General features: G+C 36.8%; 1 protein-coding gene across 1 annotated transcript; it reads left to right on the plus strand.

Moving 5' to 3' along the window:
• Positions 1–484: 484 nt before the first annotated feature.
• Positions 485–22,574, plus strand: LOC101743873 (protein HID1). Its single transcript, XM_012697981.4, has 17 exons — positions 485–645; positions 721–934; positions 1,189–1,334; positions 1,789–1,842; positions 4,226–4,425; positions 5,126–5,267; positions 5,690–5,761; positions 6,489–6,683; positions 7,635–7,725; positions 8,403–8,633; positions 9,136–9,300; positions 10,371–10,533; positions 11,208–11,311; positions 11,607–11,719; positions 12,043–12,167; positions 13,854–14,012; positions 14,663–22,574. The coding sequence occupies exons 1-17, from the start codon at positions 580–582 to the stop codon at positions 14,724–14,726; spliced, it is 2,304 nt and encodes a 767-aa protein (XP_012553435.2). The 5' UTR covers positions 485–579; the 3' UTR covers positions 14,727–22,574.
• Positions 22,575–23,473: the final 899 nt, after the last annotated feature.

Consider the following 23,473-nt stretch of genomic DNA (forward strand, 5'->3'; position numbering starts at 1 on the left):
TGAGTCCTCACGGGTTGATACCACCACCCTACCTCTTTCTGCCATTAAGCAGTAGGTGTCATGATCAATCGATTCCGACCGAAAAATGGATTTGTCCTACTATCCCTACTATATAGGATGTCCCTACTATATAGGTATATGTAAAGGCGTTAGAACCAGCTAGGTACATATATTAATCAATTCATTCAACTCATTTCAAACAATGAAAGACATAAATGGATCCACATTACTTGGTGTTTGATGCTCAAAAACCTAAAAGAAATTTCGAACTTATTATGAAGACTGCTACTAAATTTTACATTTTCTTAAATTTTATCGACAATTTCATAAAATAATGTAATGATGTCATTTTTGATTACTGTTGATGGCTAGTTAATGTATTGACAAAATGAACGTGTAGATTCCATAGACCTATATAGTAGTAGATTCTAACTTAATTCATAGATAAGTCATTGAATATATAAGTCATAGATCTAAGTAAATACTCTGTGCCAAAAGTGACGTTTTTTAATTTATTGTTTTGTGTGAACGTATGTTGATATGAAGTTATTGTTTTCAAATTAAATAATAAAAGACAAGATGGGTAATGCTGACACAAAATTAAACTTTCGAAAGGCGGTTGTCCAGTTAACTTCAAAGTCGCAGGTAATTGAGCACCAATTCGAAGAAAAATAATGAAATAAAAATCAGTCTAGTTTCATCGATTTATGTATTTTGCAGCCTATAGATGCGTTGGACGATAGCTTCTGGGATCAGTTCTGGTCAGAGAGCGTAACCAACGTACAAGATGTATTCGCATTGGTTCCCGGTGCGGAGATACGTGCCTTGCGCGAGGAATCTCCTAATAATTTAGCAACGCTGGTTTACAAGGCTGTGGAAAAACTCGTCAAGGTCGTGGACAGCAGCTGTAGGACGCAGAGAGAACAGCTGATCGGTGAGAAATTTACTGAACACCTTTTTTGCCCAAAAAAGTATCACAATTGTTTCGTCCACTCTCAGGTCTACATCATCAAAATGCAGCTGAAAACAATATTTCTGTCTCAAGTTCTTTCTCAAAATAACAATTAAAAAATACTATAAAAATTTTGACCAAGACCATACCATACAGATTAGTAATACAATAGTTTGTAAAGAAAAAATCACTTTTTCTTTCTTTCAGCATTGAACTGTGCACTTTCTTTCTTTCAGCATTGAACTGTGCACGTCTTCTTACCAGAGTATTACCATATATGTTCGAGGAACCCGAGTGGCACAGCTTCTTTTGGTCATCGCTCCCGGCTGCAGCTGAGAATGACTCTGTACCATTAGCACAATCACTGATAAATGCCGTTTGTGTAAGGGAATGTTTGCTTTATTTTGCTAATTTTATAAGACCCTTGTAAGTATTTTCTGGTGTTAGTAGATATTTCAATCTCACATTCCCATTTATCTATATTTGGGTTTTAGTTAATAATAAACTACATAGCCCATTAAAACAGTAGAAAGATAAAAATAGTGGATTAGTAGGAATACTACACTTAGGAAAATTTTGGTCATGTAAAGTAATCTGTACATGATCCTGGTACTTGGTACTTTAATTTGGTTGTGTGATGTTTAGTCAATCTACTAGCCTACTTATTACATAAAGTCTAGTGAGTTTATTCAGCATATCAAATAGAGTACATTTATCCATGAGGGGATATGAGAAACAATAAGTTGTCGGAAAGATGTCTGTCTGAGCTTATGGTCAAGCATAATCCATAACTACTTTACTAAATTTTTAGTAAATGATTCATCATCATCTTGCAGGATCTACTCTTCTGCCCAGACTTCACAGTAACGAGCACTAAAAGGGCAGGTCCAGTAAGTAAATGAAATTGCCTTATTATAATTTTGTCCTGCTTGATTCTGCAATCCACCAATTATATTCATCTAAGTTAAGTCACTGGTAGAGTCTCTACAGTGAACTAGAGTTAAAAGTTTGATTCAGTTCAAATAGATGCTGGTGCTTAAGTTGATGTTAGAAACTTCCTTCTTCTAGAAGGTAGTGTGCCAATTAGTTTGCATGGTTGTTAAATTGCGTTTTCATTGCCACAAAAATTCTTTTGTTGAACTTAGATAAACTTAAGTTTTCCATTTGATAAGACTTAACTAAAAATGGTTTTCCGTTTTAATTTTACACTTGTTTTCTGCAACTTTAGAGTTAAAATAGTATGTAAATCGAAAAGGTAAAAATAGTAAAAGCCATGGAACAAAATGAAGTAAAGCAGTCTTCTTGAATTTATTACTTTTTTTTATTGATGAATCACTAATGTTATTGATTTATTGATAAAAATACATAAAGTTTTATCTTATCAACCACTCTCAAAGCTTTTTAGACAATTTGCTGATAAAATACTATGTAATCTATAGGATCAATACTGTTGCTGCATGTGTGGATCTGTGGTATGATGTGTGTCTCTCCATGAAGAAATATCACAGATTGATGCATTTTTAGGCCACTTACAAACGTTACATATTTTCAGTTTTTCTGAAGTCAAATGTCAGATAGGAATTTGATGGGAATTGTCAAAAGGAAGGTCTTCCACAGAGTGTGTCAATAGACCCACGGTCCGAATATTCGAATATTATTGTCCGGCACCCATATATATGCAAACTCATTATGAAAATGTCGTTAGGGCGAGTTAGGTATCAGTTCAAGTTTGTTGGCTAAGAATGTTTTATAGTTTTCATATTATTATGTGAATAAATTTTCACAGACCGTTTTCAGGTACCGTTTTGGTAACTCCTTAAGATAGTTGGACTTAAGATCAAATCTAGCTGTCGTCGTTATTGACGAAGTTGAGGATACTGTTACTGCACACTAATGATGGAAAAGTAGCAGCAGTAACAGTTCCAGGCAGCTGAGGCTAAATTACAGAAATGATTAAAAAATTATCGACATAGCCCCACATACTAAAATAATTAACATGTGATCTCAATTTGACATTAAAACGTAAATAAAAATTCATTATCTATACATTGCACACTTCCCTGTGTGTGGGAGGATAGGACAGTGATAAAAATGTATAAAACTAAAGTGTCACTTTGATTATATATTAAGCTACCTAATTAATTTAGATTAACTAGACTAAATTTGTATAGTTGAATGTGGAACATATAGGAAAAGAGCCTTGTCTTATAAACTAGTCTGTTATTAATTAGGGTTATTATAGACAGCAGTACTTATTGAAAATAATCTAAACTAATTTAAGATTTATTGGAACAGCACCGTATATTTAAGTTGTGGGCAAGCAAGATCGGATTGCCGTCCTGGTGCATTGTTAAAAGCACTGAAACAAAACATTGCCAGAGCAAACAATCTTTTTTTTTTCTTTCAAAATGTAATGTAAACACGAAAATTAAACAAATATCCAATTCATTATAATTTTACATATTTATAATTATTTCCAAAGCGATTACACTCTTCAAAACCTTGTTTTTTCAATTCAGTTTTTTTATGCACACCAACATGACTTCTTCCCTGGTCCCTAGTTCTGCAATGTGTTAATGAGAATCTGTTACCGCTAACTCTTCTCTCCACTCGAGCTGATACAATGATTAATCAATACCTATAAATCGTCCAAAATAATTTCATTTCCAAACTAATATAAAACCTCTTTGTTGTTAACTTAAAGTTGAGTTGTGTTATTTTAAATTATCGACATTATTTTCTTCTGATGTTTATTCTGATTTAATGTTTTTTTTTTTATAATTTTATATTTACTAGAGCTACTACTACTACCACTACTACTATAGATCAGTGCATGCATGACCCTCATCGTTTGAGGCCGTTTCACCCCTCAAAATTTTAGATGGCTACTTGGCAAAAATCGACAGGGTGGTGGTTTTTATTATTTACCGTTTCACACCTGAAATCCTATTACATTTATGGACGCACAAATAAAGTTAATTTAAAGATTTTTTTTATTGCTTAGATGGGTGGATGAGCTCACAGCCCACCTGGTGTTAAGTGGTTACTAGAGCCCATAGACATCTATGACGTAAATGCGCCACCCACCTTGAGATAAGTTCTAAGGTCTCAGTATAGTTACAACGGCTACCCCACCCTTCAAACCGAAACGCATTACTGCTTCACGGCAGAAATAGGCGGGGTACCCATGCGGTCTCACAAGAGGTCCTACCACCAGTGACAATTAAAATGTAAAAGTGCTTAAATTAGTCGTCAAGAGCTTTTGTGGACTAGGATCGTGCAGAAGAGCTATCCGGCTTGGACAGCTGCGAGTATATCTGGGCTGGAGGTGTCGGCTTCGCTCGCAGTCCTCCGAGACACGCGCCCCACGAAGCTGCCAGAACCGAGCTGCTTCGTCTTCTTCTCGTCTGCTTCAGTGAAACCATATACAAGCCACCGCAGCAGGCGGCCTCACATCACAACAGATGGATCGCGTATGTCTATATTTTAAAAGTTTAGCAAGATATTCGCCTTCACTATGGCACATATGGATGATTTTTTTTGTAGCCCTTGTAGGCAGACTAGCACACGGCCCACCTGATGATGAGTGGTTACCGTCGCCCATGGACTTCAGCAATGCCAGGGGCAGGGCCAAGCCGCTGCCTACCGCTTAATACTCTCCACAAGCCTCGTTTGAAGAAGGTCATATACATGTATGAGTGACTGTGACCTTGTAGAAGGGAATCAGAACAATTATGTTAGAGAGTACAAATAAAATAAATGTATACAGTTGAAAATGTCAATGAAAAAGACACGCTTTGAAAGCAAGGTAAAGTAAAGCTTAATAATCATTTTTTTAGCATAGTTAGGGTATTAAGAGAAGGTTTCTTGACGCGTGTGAAATTTTTCAAATTAATCAGACGCTAGTGAAACTTACTTTAAAACAATCCGTCACATACATCCGAAACAACCTGACAAAAGTGTGTTAAGCTTAATATAAAGCTACTTATTATTAAACTAACTCAATAAACAGTAGGACTTTGTCATCGTTTTCAAGAACTTTCCTAAAACGAACACCCTGTACAGCCGTTTGAAGCTGTATATTACAGATCGACCAAAACGAACACCCTGTATAACCTTATAAAGCTGTATATTATAGATCAAAAGGACAGTTATTTGAGTAATTGTATCAAGGTACTTCACGAGTCCGGACAACCGCCACGCCCTGCCGCTGTTCACGTCGTTGCTGAACACTGTCTGCTCTTACGACCCCGTTGGACTCGGCCTGCCGTACAACCATCTGCTTTTCGCTGACACGCTGGAGCCACTAGTTGAGGTAAGCGCTGCGCTCTTTCGATTGTTTTCCCTAAATAATGTAGAGCTCGAAGGACCAACTTCTCTGCTCTACAGCTCCAACACGCCTCAGATTGGAGATCACTGAGAGAACTTGACAAATAACGTGAAAGTCTCAGATGCAAGTGATATTATAGTTAGTCAACCCTTCGAATCGGAAGGTAGGATCGTTTCGCGGCAGCAAGTAGGAAGTAGGTGTAGGGGTAGGAAATACAGAATTAGTGCACGACACGCTTCTCCACCAGTGCCTACTAGTGTAGACGGACGATGACCAACGTAAGGTTCTCTGGTCTTCTGTATTGGAGTCTCAATCGGAAAGAGCTCGCAATCCGTCAGAACAAACGCGAGACCAAACGAAGAGGAAAGAGGTTCATTCTCATCAAAAGTAACATTATCTGCTCAAAGGTGGCGCTTCAAATTCTCATCGTCACTCTGGACCACGACACGAGCAACGCAGTCAGCGAGGACTCCGAGGAAGTGAGTAACAACTAATACGACATCGTTCATAAAGAGCACTGCTCCGCGGAGACGGCAGATACGAAATTTACTTAGTACATGTAATGATGATAATAATAATAATAATAGTGATCTTTAACATGTTGATCTTTAGCATGAAAAGCAACGCAACATGTTAAGAAGCTACATTACGTGTAGCAAACATATGCAACATGTTGAAAATCAATGCCACGTATTGCATACCTACGCAGCGCATGGCAAACCTACGCCACGTGTTGCAATGCAATGCCACATGTTAAAAAGCTATATTACGTGTGGTAAACCTACGCCACGTATGGCAAACTTACGCCACATGTGGAAAAACTTTGCAACATGTGGCAAACCTACGCCACGTGTGGCAAACCTACGCAATAAGTTGAAAAGCAACGCCACGTGTGCCAAACCTACACAACATGCTATATAATATTTTAAAAAATAACTAAAGCAATAACCAAACATGATTCCACCATCAAAATCACAAGTAGAAAGTGAACTAAGGAAAAAAAGAGAAATTGAAGCTTACACGGAAAAGAAAAAAAAATGCAACACAAAACGCACATATTATTATATACATCAATTTACACACAGAAAAAAGATGTCAGCATTAAAGAACTTAGTATCATACAACCTACAAGATCTACGGACAAAAATAATTAGAAGCATATTTCGTTCGAGCCGTGGTTACGAGACGAATCTCTATATCTCCCAGGTGCTGCCGGATAATCTGTTCATAAACTACTTGTCTCGCATCCACCGAGACGAGGACTTCCAGTTTGCCCTGCGAGGGGTGACCCGTCTGCTGAACAACCCGCTCGCGCAGACCTACCTGCCCAACTCCTCCAAGAAGGTCAACCTTCACCAGGAGCTGTTAGTGCTGTTCTGGAAAATGTGCGACTATAATAAGGTATGAGGTATTATCTATACTAATATATAAATCTATAGTGGTTTTTACGGATGTTCCGTTATAACTACTGAACCGTGCATTCGATTGATTTGAAACTTGGTATCCATGTAGAAAATACATGTACTTAATGGATAGGCTAATATTTATATGAGTGTTGGGCTCCCTACACCAGTTGCGGGGGCGTTAATGATGAGAATTTTTGTGGGGGTGAGAAATAATAATGTTAATTTTAAATGCCCAGCGAAGCGGACGGGTACAGCTAGAAAATATATACATAATAATTGCGCCGGGACGTAAGTGCTACCGAGTGCGTGGTACTAGCTCGTTCACAGCCAGGCATCGAACTGAAATCCACAATTACCAAATCTATAGGAACAAAATACCTTTGTTTGTTTGTCATCGGAGACACCGCCCTCTACTACTATAAATAAAAAATGCATACAGAAATATCACATTTAACATAAATAGCCCATTGAGTTTCTCGCCGGATCTTCTCAGTGGGTCGCGTTTCCGATTCGATGGTAGATTCTGCGAAGCACTGCTCTTTCTAGGGCTAGTGTTAACAATTTTTCTCAAGTTGCACCCGTGAGCTCACCTACCCGTCCGGGGGTAGCTGGAATAACCCCTCAGGCTAGCAATAATAATAATAATAAAGCTTTCTTTTATTCCACACAAAAATACTTAATTACAAACATTTTGAAAATACATTAATGGCTTTTTTTCATATTTTGTTTATTAAAATTTTAAAAAGTAAAAATTAAAGTTTAAAAAGATAATTAAGAAGTTAGTTTAGGATTAAAAAGTTAGTTTTTTCTTGTATTAATTTTAATATTATTTACATTATTTCTGTATGGATCCCCTTCGGGTAAAAGTCTCCTCTAAGGTAATAATAGGCTAGCAATAGGTAGGCAAAAACAACATAACTAAATGATTGGGAACATGCTGTTGCAGAAGTTCATGTACTACGTGCTGAAGAGCAGCGACGTGCTGGAGGTGCTGGTGCCCATACTGTACCACCTCAACGACTCCAGGGCCGACCAGTGTACGTACCCCACGCTCGCCTCATATACACATATATTTTATTATTGGTGGTATATATATATATATATGTAGTTCAAAACTAAAAATGCTTTGTAAGCAAACCGAACGAATAATTAAAATAAAAAATAATATTTATAATATAAAAAGAATTTAATATCAAAATAAAATACTTTTGTTTGATATCTTGATCAGAGTCACCGGAATAAAAAGTTTATATATATAATTATAATTCGGCTTATATTATATGTGTGTTATATTTAGTTATTGTGGTTCATGTGGACTCAAGCCAGAGCTTTGAGTGATTCCGTCGAAGTCTCACGTAGTCGTCATGCCTTTGCAGTGAGAGGCCATGGGGCAACACTGTGCCCCTTGCCCGCAACCGCATCTCAGACGCCGAAAATGTTATTTATCTATTTTATTGCTTAGATGGGTAGAAGAGCTCACAGCCCACCTGGTGTTAAGTGGTTACTGGAGCCCATAGACATCTACAACGTTAATGCACCAATCACCTTGAGATATAAGTTCTAAGGTCTCAGTATAGGTACAACGGCTGCCCCACCCTTCAAACCGAAACGCATTACTGCTTCACGGCATAAATAGGCGGGGTGGTGTTACCTATCCGTGCGGACTCACAAGAGGTCCTACCACCAGTAAAAACTACTACCAGTTATTTTATAGCCCGCGTCGGTCTCATGCACATCGGCGTGTTCATATTGCTTCTCTTGTCCGGGGAACGGAACCTCGGCGTGAGGCTGAACAAGCCGTACGCGGCCGCCGTGCCGATGGACATCCCGGTGTTCACGGGCACTCACGCCGACCTGCTCGTCGTGGTCTTCCACAAGATCATCACCACCGGGCACCAGCGTCTGCAGCCGCTCTTCGACTGTCTACTCACCATACTAGTTAACGGTGACTATTACTGTCTGTTCATTCGGAATTCATGACGTAATTAAAGTAAATAGGTTGAAAAAAGATAAATAAAAAAAATAAAGTTAAAGGATACGGACGCGGAAAACATATCTCTGTCTCGCTCGCACCGTAACAGCGGTGACGTCATTAGCAGCAGTCACCGCTACCACGAGACTGAAAAGCTTCCGAACATAAGCTCTAAATAATTCTTAGGGACCCCGGTAACCGCCCTCGTCGAACTCGACAAAGAGGTCGACGTGCAACGTAACCCATGCATCAGCTCGCTGAGTTTCTCGCCGGATCATCTCAGCGGGTCGCGATTCCGATCCGTTAGTAGATTCATTCGCGAAACAGCTGCTCTTGAGTTGTTAGGTCTCCTTCGGAGGCGCTAGGGTAAACTGGAAAGGCCTCCGGGCCATCGGTAATCCTTCAATCATACAAAAAAAGTTCCACCCTCAGCGATAACGTGTCGTTGTGATAAACGTTGCGTTTGTTATGGCAGTGTCGCCGTACCTCAAGACGCTGTCCATGGTCGCGTCGACCAAACTGCTGCACCTGCTGGAAGCCTTCAGCACCCCCTGGTTCCTGTTCTCGCAGCCGCACCACCACCACCTGGTCTTCTTCCTGCTGGAGATGTTCAATAACATGATACAGTATCAGTTCGATGGTGAGCTTAAAGTTTGTTTTAAGGAAATCCAATATTTCAACGCAATTGTTTACCAACAATTATACACGATCAAGGAATGACAATGATACAATAATTTCATTGGTTTGATCAAATAATGATTGTTGTAGATGGAAAATGATACAAATGATAAAAAAGATGTATGGTGTCGTGGGACACCGGATAGGAACGAAGTTCCTTATTATAAAAATATTAATTTTATGTTCTATTCGAGGTATAAAGAAAATATTCGGGTATACATTTTTTATTATGTTTTTTTTTTATTGATAAAAATAAAATAAAACTACTTTACAAAGTTATCACCTTTATTTTATTCACAATGATTTATAAAAAATATATAATAATAATATACAAAGAAACAGCTATTTATATGAATAATAATAATTAAGCCTAATTATGTCCTATCACAGAAAACTCAACACGTAGACTATACATTAGACACTGTATAGCCATCATACTAAGACTATACGTAAATAATAAAAATCTTACGTTACGGACGTTTTTTCCCGGTTAGGGTACCCTCCGCATTGTCCCATAAGGAACTTCGTTCCAAAATAAAAATGTTCATCTGCAACGGTCCATAAGATCTTACTATCGCTTCTGTAACAGTCTATAGGAGTAGTAAGCTCAACTATTTTCCTACTCAACTCCCTAATTATTAAACCTCTTAAGAAGTACTATGTGGTAGGGCCTGTTGCAGTACAAGATATGAATGCCCATGTCTTCTTTTTTATTGCATAGATTGGTGGACGAGCTCACAGTCCACCTTGTGTTAAGTGGTTACCGAAGCCAAAGATATCATAGACATCTACAACGTAAATACCGCCGCCGGCAGAAATAGGCAGGGCGGTGGTACTTACCCGTGCGGACTCACAAGAGCTTTTACCACCAGTATTTTCCTACTTAATTCTCTAATTATTAGAAGGAAGCATGTGGTAGGGCCTTGTACGGTACAGGATAGTAATAATCCCTATGTGTACTTGGAACGGACAACGTCCCCCTAGTTTCAAGATAAAGTTGTTAACTTTACGTCGAGCGACTTAATGTTTCAGGTAACTCCAACCTGGTGTACACGATAATACGCAAGCGCGCCGTGTTCCACAACCTGGCCAACCTGCCGCACGAGCACGCCGCCATCGCGCGCTCGCTGGCGGGCGCCGGCGGGGGCGGGGCGGCCGGGGGGGGCGCCGCGCCCGCCGCCTCCGCCCTGCCCAGGCGAGTGCCGCGCGCTACTGACGCCCTATTCGAAACTAATAGTAGCTTTTTTTGAAGTGAAACTTCTTTAGAATCGTTGTGATTTCAAATTTTGATTTTATTAAAACCCACTTCCACGATGAATTAATGACGTCGTGTTAATAAAATCAATAATGAAACAAATATAAAAACGCGTAATGATTGGTTGCTAATCGCCTTGTGACACCGCGCTGTGGGTACCAGCGGACCGAAACAGGAATGCGTTTTGGGTTGACGAATGAGACAGTCGTTATACCATACCATTTTGAGATTTTGACCTCATGTCTCAAGTCTGTTTATGGTAACCGCTTAACATGAGACGAGCCATGGGCTACAACCATCTACCCAGTAAAAATATATTTGGCTGACGGATTCGGATCAAATTTCGCACAAGGTAACTTTTTCATCTAATAGAATTTTATTACTAATTAAAAACCAATGATAAATATTATTATATTGTTAATCAATGTTCGTATTTTGTGAAAACGGCAATGTACATTAAAGAAGACCTTTAAAAAAATTACACAGGGTCATTGACCCCGCGTTCGTTCGTTCTTATACATTGCATGCTGTGCTGGGAAATTAGTAAAACGTAATTATTCGACCACCTTCCATAGCAGCCGGTATACCAATATGAGATTGTGTTCATGGTGCAGGTCTCGCAGCACGGAGTCAGTGGCGGAAACTGCCATGGAAGGTTCCAGACCCGCGCAGCCTGCCGAGCCGGGGACACTTAACGCCACACTGCCCGATACACCAGGTGATCACCAAGCTACACGCTCCTTGCCAGTGTTCCAACTACTGTTACCATGCATCCAACGCTTTTTTTTTTACAATAAAATCATTTTTCCTTACACTATTTTTAATTCAAATTCATTAAAATTCATTTTCAATTTTTTTTACTTGGATTATTTATAAAAGCGTATTTTGTTAGGTAGAGTTTGTTTAAACTATTATTTATTTCTCTCTAATTTCTCTCACTCCCATCTTAACGTTCCGTTTCACGCTGTTTTCATACGTTCCGTTGTTACCGATCGTGCATAACGTACGCGCAGCGCTGGGAACCATGACGGAGCGCGAGTCCGCACATCCGCCGGCGGCCCGGGAGCGCCTGCTGCCGGACGGGACCGAGCAGCACGACAAGCCGGACAAGACCACCGCGCCTAAGGTGAGAGGACACCACCTCGGAGGACAATATACTTCCTCAAATTGTAGAACATGAAGATACAGTATACCGCGTGATGAGTGAGTCACTCCACTCATGTACTTACTGGTGGTCCTGGTCTTGTTAGTCCGCGCGGGTAGGTACCACCGCGCCAGCCGCCACCGTAGCCAGCGTCCATATCCATAAATAAACAAAATTAAATAATTCACACAACTTCGCTCTTCGCGTTCCCGCCAAAAAGTCGGAATAACATCTGTTGACAATTTCGACAATTTATCCCTTTTATGGAGGTAGTAGATTACCGTATTAACCGTACTCCCTCGCAGGAGAGCGGGTCGTGGCGCCCGACGGCGGAGTGGGTGGGGGGGTGGCGCGGGAAGCTCCCCCTGCAGACCATCATGAGGCTACTGCAGGTCCTCGTGCCGCAGGTCGAGAAGATATGCATCGACAAGTAAGTACCGCGCCCAGGAGTGACCGGCTGCCAATGCCGAGTACAAAGGAGGGGAATTATCCCGTCATTTCAATACATCAGAGCTTTTTTTGAATTTTTATTGCTCTTGTAGGCAGACGAGCATACGGCCCAACTGATGGTGAGTAGTTACCATCGCCTATGGACTTCAGCAATGCCAGGGGCAGAGCCAAGCCGCCGCCTACCGCTTAATACTCTCCACAAGCCTCTTTTGAAGAAGGACATATCATAGCGCTCGAGAAACACCGTGGAGGGGAGCTCATTCCATAGCCGGATGGTACGTGGCAAAAAAGACCTCTGGAAAGGCACTGTCGATGAACGCAGCGGTTCCAGATAATATGGATGAACTCTGCTCCGATGGCGGGAGGTGCGATGATAAAAAGGAGATGAAGAGATCATCTCAAGCAATTCCTCGGAGCATTTTTTTTTATTATTCACGAAGCAGCTGCCCTTGAGTTGTTAGGTCTCCTTCGGAGGCGCTCGGGTAGCTATTAGCAAATCCCACCCCTCCTGGCTGAGCCCTTGCTCGCCCACCTGTCCTGGTGAAACTGGAAAGGCCTCCGGGGCACCAGTAATCCTTCAATCCTAAAAAAAAACCTTTTTTTTTCTTCAACTAGAATTAAACAGCAAACGTGTTGCGAATATTATTCATATACAGTTTGTGTTGATCGATACGTTGTGTTTGTGTGTTATTCACTATCCCAGGGGTGGCCAACCGGTCGATCGTGGCAAGATAAAATATATAAATACATAAAACAGACTGCGCAACGTGATCACCAATTGCTGCACGCATCATCTTCATCTTGTATTATTTGTTAATGACCATTACGTCACATTATTTATCCTCGCTTCTACACAAGAATTCTCTTTTACTAGCTGACCCGGCAGACTTCGTAGTGCCTCAATCGATAAATAAAGGAACTAAACCTTTGTATAAAATAAACTTAAAACAAACAAAAGGAATCCGTCCGACGGAGGACACATCAAAGGGAAAACAAAATTGTTAATTTTATTTAATTCCGAGCATTTTCATATTAATCTACCTTTTTAACCTTCTCTGGACTTCCACAAATAATTCAAGATCAAAATTAGCTAAATCGGTTCAGCCGTTCTCGAGTTTTAGCGAGACTAAAAAACAGCAATTCATTTTTATATTTATAGATATATATAAATTTCGGGTTTATTTTAATATTTTTAATAAAAGTAAATATGCTACTTATTTATATACTGAACTGCATTGTTTCATTAAATATCAAGAAAGGTCATTCGTAGATCGCAGAGTGCTTCGTCAGTAGACAGTAGATCTTGGTTCTAATCAACTGCACTATACGACCTCATCTTTCAAGGTATGTAGCAATGTTCACGTTCTGATGCCTATGGACAAGCGGTACTCATTCACCACGAGGTCGGCTCTGAGTTTGTTCACCGAAAAGCCTTAAAAAATTGCAAGTCATGTCCTTCTTCAAACGAGGCTTGTGGAGAGTATTAAGCGGTAGGCAGCGACTTGGCTCTGCCCCTGGCATTGCTGAAGTCCATGGGCGACAGTAACCACTCACCATCGGGTGAGCCGTATGCTCGTCTGCCTACAAGGGCAATAAAAAAAAGTTAATTCAAACTTTTTGTCTATAGGAATTTGACCTTTATTTATGCTCGTACATAATTTCCCAGAGGTCTGACAGACGAATCGGAGATCCTCCGTTTCCTGCAGCACGGCACCCTGGTGGGGCTGCTCCCCGTGCCGCACCCCATCCTCATCAGGAAGTACCAGGCCAACGCCGGGACGGCCGCCTGGTTCCGGACTTATCTCTGGGGAGTTATCTATATACGGTAAGCTTTGCAAGTACGAAACGCGAACTTGTGCTGTGAACCTGTGGCGGTAGCCATCATACAACGCAAGATATTTGACAGAAGCCTGAATCTCGCTTACGACATTTTCAAGAAAAGCTTGCATATATACAAGTTCCGAACAACAACAATAGGACCGTCTAACCCTCAGACACAGCCCATTGAGTTTCTCGCCGGATCTTCTCAGTGGGTAGCGTTTCCGATCCGGTGGTAGATTTGCGAAGCACGGCTCTTGCTAGGGTTCGTGTCAGCAACGTCATCAGGTTTGAGCCCCGTGAGCTCACCTACTAGTTAAGGCGACGCTGATATAGCCTCTGAAGGCTATCAGCTTAGGTAGGGAAAAAAAAAAATAGGACCGTCGGTCTACCAAGCAAATCGGTCCTAATGTTGTTGTTCGGAACGGCTTCTGTCAAATATCTTGCGTTGTATGATGGCTACCGACACAAACTAATGTAATTAGTAAATGAATAATCCTTTTTTTTTTTCGTTTATGACAACCTCTAATTATTACTGTTGGAAACCATGGGTTTTATTTGAGACATAACTGATCGAAAATCGAGAAATAACATCTCTATAAAATTCTACAGAGATGTGCGTTGCATTACATTGTTTCCTTTTTCTTTTTGTTTCAGTAACGTGGATCCTCCTATATGGTACGACACAGACGTCAAACTGTTTGAAATACAACGGGTTTAGTTCAATAATAATGATAACCAAATTACCTATTTATTATTCGAATATGCCTTCGACGTACGAGGCTGTACGGCCACGTATACTTTGGTCTTATGAAAAGTATATCTTTGAACATGGCATTTTAAATCTGGTGTCAGCTGTTTTTCTATTTAAATTAAATTAATATAAGTACTTTATTTTTTGATAAAAGAGAGATAGTATTTTGTTTTCGATTCAAAAAGTTAAAGATGTATTTAAAATGCCTGTAAGTCAAAAGAAATTGGCCTTCATAATATAATTGGTATTTATATTAAGTTTGTCTTGATAGATTAATCTATGTCGGTCAAATTTTGACACGTTGACCAAAGCCAGTCTAGTTAAGTCCTTAGGATTAGTGCACGTTAGACATCGATAGCTATTTAAGTCGAAAACTATCGATAGTTTTTCAAACATCCAACCTTCTAGAGATGTCTGAATTGGTAATAAAATCACCTATCGATATTGCAAAATACTTATCGATTATCAATAATCTATCGATGTTCAACGTACACTACTTAGGATATTCCTTGTGGAGGCCTGTATAAAATGAAAATGGCTATTGATTAAAAATATTATTTTTTTGTTAAGTTTTGCTTTTTTGTAGTTTATTATTTACGCGGTATGACATAAAGTCGGCACGATCCGTGAGAACATGAATTAACTAAGAGCTTATACATACAATATATTCCTGACATAGAATTGGATAACTGAATGACATTGGAGAGTAGATACAAGGAATATAGATTACATCTAAAAGTGTCTGTGAAAGTAAGATGGCGCCACTGTTACCAAGTGTGAATTTAAAATAATCCCTATTTTAAAATTCAAAAGATTACGATAGAATTATACAAGGAACGATGCAAAATACTATTAGATATGTACATATTTGATGGAGAAAAACCTGAATAATTTAATAAAATGTATTTTTGAAGCTTTTGAAGGAGCTTAGAAAAAGTTAGTACCGTACAATGGGGTAAATAGGGACAAAATCGACCTTCAGATTGAATTTTAAAATAGTTCCAATTAAATAGTCACTGCTCAACCAAAGAAATAAGTTGAGTCTTGAACGTACCTAGGTGATAAAAACCGTTACATTATTTTAATTATTCATTTTAAAGAAATAATGGGTAAAATAATGGCCGTCCCAATTTACCCAGCGTCCGGGGTAAGTTGACACGGTTAAGGGTTAAATTGGGATATTTGTAAGGGTTGTCAACTCGCAGTACTGCGATATATAGGTAGGTGCAATATAATTATTTATATGGACCGAAATGATGAATACAATCCATAATTTAAGCACAATACACGACATAGTGTAAATTAAGCTGGTTTCTATTCCAAAGCGATGTGACGTGAATGATAATCAACAATACAATGATCAAAAAAAGTATGTGCATGTTATATTTTAGAAAATTATTATTTAATTTCCTTAAAAATCACAACTCTGAAACAAAATCATAAAATAGAATAAAAAATAGAAAACAAAAGGACTGGAAATGCATTAATACAATTTTATTTAATCAACATTTTCAAAATGATCTTTGAGCAAGAGTAAGATATCAGGTGAATAAGATAAAAAAACAGCTTTATCTGATTACTGTCAATAATAACAAAAATAAAAGAAATTCTTTCCAAGCTAAATAAGTAAACTCAATTAATTCACTCACTCATAATTGGATATCTCGGATTTTTAATTAATGTTACATTTAAAATCTGAGGCCTGTTTTTATTTGTGTGTGTTCGTTGTGAATGTTAACAAAATTATGATTCGACGCGTGAATAGATTCTGAAATATCAAAAGTTTTGATTCGTTTGAGTTCTTTTAACTTTTAATTTTTTTTATTGCTATAAAGAACATACGACCGGGCAGATATTACAAGGTAAATGTCGCGAAAAAAAGTAATAATATATATACTTTTCTTTTACCTATAATACTTACATAAACTAACTGATAAACACATTAACCTTCTTTACATCACGCAATTAAGTGATAGTATAGGCTAAAAAATCTATAAGATATCAGTGACAACCATAACAAGCCATCCCTATTTTGTCTTTTGGCGTTCCAATTTTGTGTTTTCTCGTCCCTAATTTTTCCAGTCTCGTTCCAAATTACCCTACATACGTCCCAATTTTCCCCAAAAAGAAAGGAAAAAATATACATTTTTTATTTTGTCGAAATATTGTATTTAAAATAAGAATATTGCAACTTACCGTTTGTTGTGGTATTTCCAGGTGTATTAAAAACTTATATAAACTGTGATCTTATTGAAAAAACAACGATAATATTACTTTTTTTAAAAGTTCTTTAAGCTGTTTTAAAACGCACTTTTCAACCACTATTTTAAATATAATTTGACGAATTTTTGGGACCAACTAAACTCATGTTTAGTACTTCCATAGTTAACTTGGTTTTTCTTCTATACATTGATAAATATTACCTTAAAGAAAATTAGGTAGATTCCGTGCTACAAGTACTTTAAGGAATCTTCCGCAGGTTTGTCCCAATTTACCCCAGAATCCCAATTTACCCCATGTCATGGTATGTTTGTGCGGTCTATCAAAATATCCTTGTTTACGAGAACCAATTCGTTATTTAAGTTCATGATTAATTTTGGAAATATTTATTTCATTGGCTGACCTATCCGCTACAGTATCTGTAAAATTACCTTGTTATAATTTATAAAGTTAAAAAAGTTATCTATATATTAATACGTGAAGCAAAAATTTTGTATCTCTTTTTACGAAAATTGCGCGGACGGAGGAGTATGAAATTTTTCACACTTATAGAGAATATAGAGAAGAAGTGCACAATGCTAATATTTTTTTTAAATAATGCATAAAAGATACATTAAATCAATAAAGAAAACTAATATTACACACACTACATACCATGTATTTGACGCACACACGCATGCATACTATTTATGGTCAAACTTTTGTTCTTGACGTCTGTGGACAAATTGAGAATAGGTTAAATATTGTTTGTCTTTATTAATATTTTTTTATAGGGTAGTCTTGGCGAAATTTGTGATTATAGAAGTATAAATACAATCATAATAGTATACAAATTTACAATTCCAATTAATTATAGTCGAATTTCGACTACTGCGGGACCTCTAGTTATATTAAATTCCTAAACAAGATTAAAAAATTCGGATATCTCACTTTGAGGTATTGGCAAAGTGATGATTTTCGAAACTTGTATGCATTCAAATTCATCTTTAAAATGTCATTAGTGTCAGTTGTGGCAACTGTCAAATATACTGAGTTAGTAAATAGCTACCCGCAACATTCCTGAGTTGATATATCAAGCCATATGATGTACTAGTGTAGTGCCATTTCGGTGACTTAGTGAATGGCTAATCAGTGCCTTAAGATCACTATACTGACTTGTTCTTTATATAAAATACTCCATCTCTTCGTGTGCCCTCCAATTCATAGCTCAACGTATGTAGAGATTTAGAGATGCAAGTTTAATCTCTTTTTTTTTTTGAGAATTCGGACAAAATTGGCAATGGAGTTAAAAATACGTATATATCTCCAAGCAAAGCTATTTTTGTATCAGTCATTCAAACTGAGAAGAAAGTAAAAGAAAATAAATTAACTGTCTTCTCTTTGTCAACGGAGCATCAAACCGGTCCCAGAGAGGCCACTTGCAATACGAACAATTTGATTACCCAAGTCTGTTTGTTCGTAGACGTGGACGCCTTCAGCTCTAACCCTAGGAGCAGGCTTAGGGACCCCGTTAACTCGACAAAGAGGTCGCCGTGCAACCTAACCCATGAATCAGCTCAGTGAGTTTCTCGCCGGATCTTCTCAGCGGGTCGCGATTCCGATCCGGTAGTAGATTCATTCACAAAGCAGCTACTCTTGAGTTGTTAGGTCTCCTTCGGAGGCGCTCGCGTAGCTATTAGCAAATCCCACTCCTCCTGGCTGAGCCTTTGCTCGCCCACCTGTCCTGGTGAAACTGGAAAGGCCTCCGAGCCACCAGTAATCGTCCAATCCTAAAAAAAATCGTAGACGTGATTTTGCGTCTACTAGCTAAACACTACAAAATTTGGCACTCGCACCATCTCTCTCAACAGACTTTATAAATTAGGTACTCTATTTACATACTATAATACTTTATTTATTTATCTGGAACTCGGACACGCAAATTCGAGACGTAGCTTAAATCTATTTTAAGATCAGAACAAGATGTCGGTACACGCCTACTTATTATTAAAATGTTAAACACTATACGTATTTTTTTATATTATCTATAGTATTTTAATAGTGTAGCGAAAAGGCATGTAAAGAAACCAAATTATTATTATTGTTCGTTGTACGTAAATGCACTATTATGGTTTTTTTTTAATTATATATTGTTTAATACCTTGAGACGTGCTAAATCATGTATTTTTAAGGAAATTTGTTGTTTAGAAACTGAAACATAACACACTTCAAAAGTTAATCGAACAAGAATTTAACAATTTTTTTTATTTGTAATTTGCTGCTCAATTATATAGTGCAAATTATTATATACTTAAAATATCATAGCCATAAAATTAATAGTATTGTCATCGAACCTTGACACGTGTGCAAATATTCAAATGAAACTGACGTTTTGAAGTAGATGAATATTACGTTAATACATTCCACTACATAAATATACATATTATCGAGGAGTGAAATACTATTGGTATAAGCGGTATAGATATATTTTATATATCTATTATAAGCGACATTTTTGCAAGGAAAGCCATTTAAAGTTTAAAATTTGGAAAAAATATCATGACAAAAAAAAACTTCTTCAGCTACCTATTTCAATGGAGTAAGCTTAATTGAAGATTGATTAAAAACATTGAACTGTTGATGCTAATACCAAATAAAACGTATTAAGCGAAATATCACTTAAACCAAATAGCATTTTAACCCTCGATATGAAGCTAATGACAGTGCGCTAAGAACGGCGGTAAAGGCACGGTCACAAGCACGGGGAATGACGCAGTGCTCTGACCAACGAAGCTACATCTATCGGCAAAAACTGAAGTCACGTTAACGCAATCTTTGATCCTTCAGACTACCGAGCAGAGACAGCAGACCCTTTCATTGGGAAACACAAACTTGAGTTCGAGAAAGAGTACAAATTGTACTCAGGTCGCGATGGGTCCACAGTAGAACCATAAGGCTGGTCGTGGAGGGAGGAACTACCGTGAATCCGCGCGGCGCTTATTACTTATGTTTTGCATTTTTAGAGTTATTATCAATACTATTATAACTTAACAAATTAATAATTAATGTCTTATAAATTACCTGTGATCTTATTTATTTGGTTTGTTTTTCAATGTATACCTTAACGAAATGTTGCCTGCAAAGAAAAAAAAACGCTAAAGTGATCTGAGTGACGCAACCTCTGTTGTACTTTACCGAATAATGTGTTTGTAAGAAATCTCTGTGATTGAACAAATCAATTTATTATTTTTACTCGCGCGATTAGTGGCTAAGTTAATATTCGATGCGTTTTGGTGTTTTAAAACCAAGAATATACTAAAAATTATCATTTCTCTATGTATTGTCTATATACTTATGTTTTGGGATCTCTTCAATAAATTTTATTAATAAATGATAATTCTAATACGTAATTACATCACTAACATTTGTTTTAAATTGTTATAAATGTTAAAAGTGTAATAGTGTAAAAAAAAGTTTTAAAACCAAAATTAAACTTAAAATTATCATGTTACATTCCTCTGTGTGTTGTCTATGTACTTATGTTTTGGGATCTCTTCAATAAATCTTATTATTCATTGATAATACCAATTATAATTGCATCACTAAAATTAGTATTTTAATACCATTTAGATGTTATGTTTGTTATGAAAGTAATATAATATGAATTATTTGTAGTTAATATTAGCTAAATATATATTTGAGAATATCTATAGCTTTCACTACGATATTTCTCCTTTTGAATACCTAGTTTGTGATGAAAAATAATCGCACTTATTTTAAAAAAAAACGAGTCAATCCGCTATTGTGTTAGATAGTAGGTAGGTAGTTAATTAAAAGAACATAAATTTTTACCAAACCACTGACGTATGAGCAATTAAACAGTGAATTAAACGCATAGAGTTACTATTCTAACTGGAGTGCTTACTTCGTTTGACATAAAAACTAAAAATATACTTTATCTCTATGGCTTAAAGTTTATTTTTAAATAGCAAAAGATGTAAGGAAAAACGGTCTGAAAAGAGAATGATTATTAAGTGGTGGTGTCCCTCTCGCACATTTTACAAACAAAAAGCAGTGTTGCTAGCTTAGAGGATTTTCCATAAAATCTCGGAATTTGGACCCCCGTCTTAGTTATCAAAAATGGCTTTTAGTGGTTAGTGGATTTTTTAGTAGCTTGGGCGTTGTTGAAAATTATTGAAAAGGTTAAAATCAATCCACTTTACAGGATTTTAAACATTTTATGACAATAATATATCTAAATACATATTATTTAAACGATGTGACTTAAACTTAACTAGAAAATATTGCGACAATTTAGAATTTCCATCAACGTCAAAAATTAAATTGGTTCAACATAAACGTACAAAGTTATGGTGAATTTATTTTCTGATGATGACAATTTATTAAAATAAATTATATAAGAAGTATTGATTATATGATATATATTGATTTTTAATAGAACATCATATATTAATAAAGCTCATTAACAAAAAAAATATTGTTCTATATTAATAAGAACTCTGTTTAATGGAAAATTTTATGGTAGGTACGTAGATTTCTGATGGTTTTCATGTTGAATTTGGTGGGAAGCCAGATTAATTGTTGGCATCACCGAAAAAGAGCTATGAATGGATTAAAAGAAAAATGGCGTCTATTTACGTTTGTAGTGCGAAGTTAAAATGGCACTGATACAGCTTGTGGCTTGTTTTTTTTTCGAAAATCGTGAAAGTTTCCGTGTAATCATGGTGAACACTTTTAATATAAGTGGTTTTAAGCGAGAATCCTCTCCAGTTTGTGGAATATCCTTCCATATGTCAGATTCATTGATAAATTTTTACTAGTGTGAGCATATATTTTTAAAATGTGAGATATATTTTCTCATTATAATATTTAATACCATTTGTCTTGTAAATTGTACTTAATCTATGTCATATACTAAATTTGAAAAAACAATCGTGAAAACTATAATTTTGCAATGTATTTTTCATATTATAAGAGCCATCACGTGGTATTTCTTGAACTTTTTTTATTGTATTGAATAGCGTCGCACGCAAGCATGTATATCATTTGCCTGACGTTAAGCGAACGAGGAGGATCTTCTAGTAAATATGACTTTGGAATTTCTGGAAAATGTCCTTTAAAAAGGTCAAACAAGAAGAATCAAGTACTCAAACGCAAGAAATAAAAAATACCCCGAGAAAAGCAAAATTACGACAAGATGTTAAGGTATTGAAACAAAAACTTAAAAGTCGTGAAATAGTGATTGTAAATATAAAGTCGATTTTAGATTTATTAAAGAAAAATGGCGATTTTTAATTGAATTGAAAAATAAATTGCGAAATTTTAATGATACTCATGGTCCACTTAGATATTGATTAAAATAAATTATGTATTTCGTTGAAAAAAAAGAATTTACTTAAAAATAAATAGAGGAAATGTTATATTATAAGATTACAGAAAATTTACTGAACTTAATAATAATAATATAACCAATATTTTGTAAATAGAGATCAAGTACTATGTGTATTGTGTTATGTGTATTGACTTGTCATTTAAGAGTTATTTAATTGTTTACATATAACAAATAAATGAATTTCAGTTCATTTCATTTTATTACCCATTGTGTTTTATTTCCTAAAATGTAACTAGTAGACTTAATATACACGTGTCATGATAATAGCACAGAAGTAAAAATACAAGTAATTTTAAATCAATTGAAGATGTGAATGTAGGAAAAGAGCACCCGATACGCGCAGACCATGTGTGTTGCAGTGTCTCACTCAGTGTGTCAAATATTAATTTGCACGGCCCACTTAGCCAGTACACTAAAGTAGGAATTGCGTAATTAAGTTCAACATAATATTTAAGTCGCGGTTGAGTATTCGGACGTTAAACATGAGTTTGAGGAAGTTTAAGTAATAGCACTGAGGTAATGATGTTTGTAATAAAACTCAGTGCTAGATTTTCGACAACGCAGCAACTTCCAAAAAAAAACGTCGAAAAAAGGCACCATGACGACGAAGCAATGTTTAGAATTGAATTTACATAAATAAAACGTTGCAAGCACGTGTTTTGTATTTACATAGGGTTACACAGAATTACTTAAGGTAAATTCAAAACTGATGCATGTGTATAATTTTATCCTATAAATAAATTTTATATGGTCACCACATTAGACAAGGACACCGCGACCAAAAAGTATTCTCTTTCGAGACCGATTTCTCGGCATCAGACAGCACTCCAGTTGTAGGTACTTATTAACTCCATGATTAAACGTCATATCTGTTTATATGACAGTGACAGTACGGTATAAAGCTGACGTTAATAAAGTTTTTCAAGACCTCGACAAAAGTAGGTATATGGCGTCGCCGACTCTATTTTTTGAGACCTTAAAGCTAGATCTACACATGACCTTGTTGAAAGACTTTATTGCAATATTACACCTGTGAATGGCTTTGTTTATGAATATTGATATGTTTGTTATCCTGTCGAAATCTGAAACAGCTACATTCAAC

Source organism: Bombyx mori, chromosome 8, assembly GCF_030269925.1.
Source record: "Bombyx mori chromosome 8, ASM3026992v2".
NCBI classification, from domain to species: domain Eukaryota; kingdom Metazoa; phylum Arthropoda; class Insecta; order Lepidoptera; family Bombycidae; genus Bombyx; species Bombyx mori.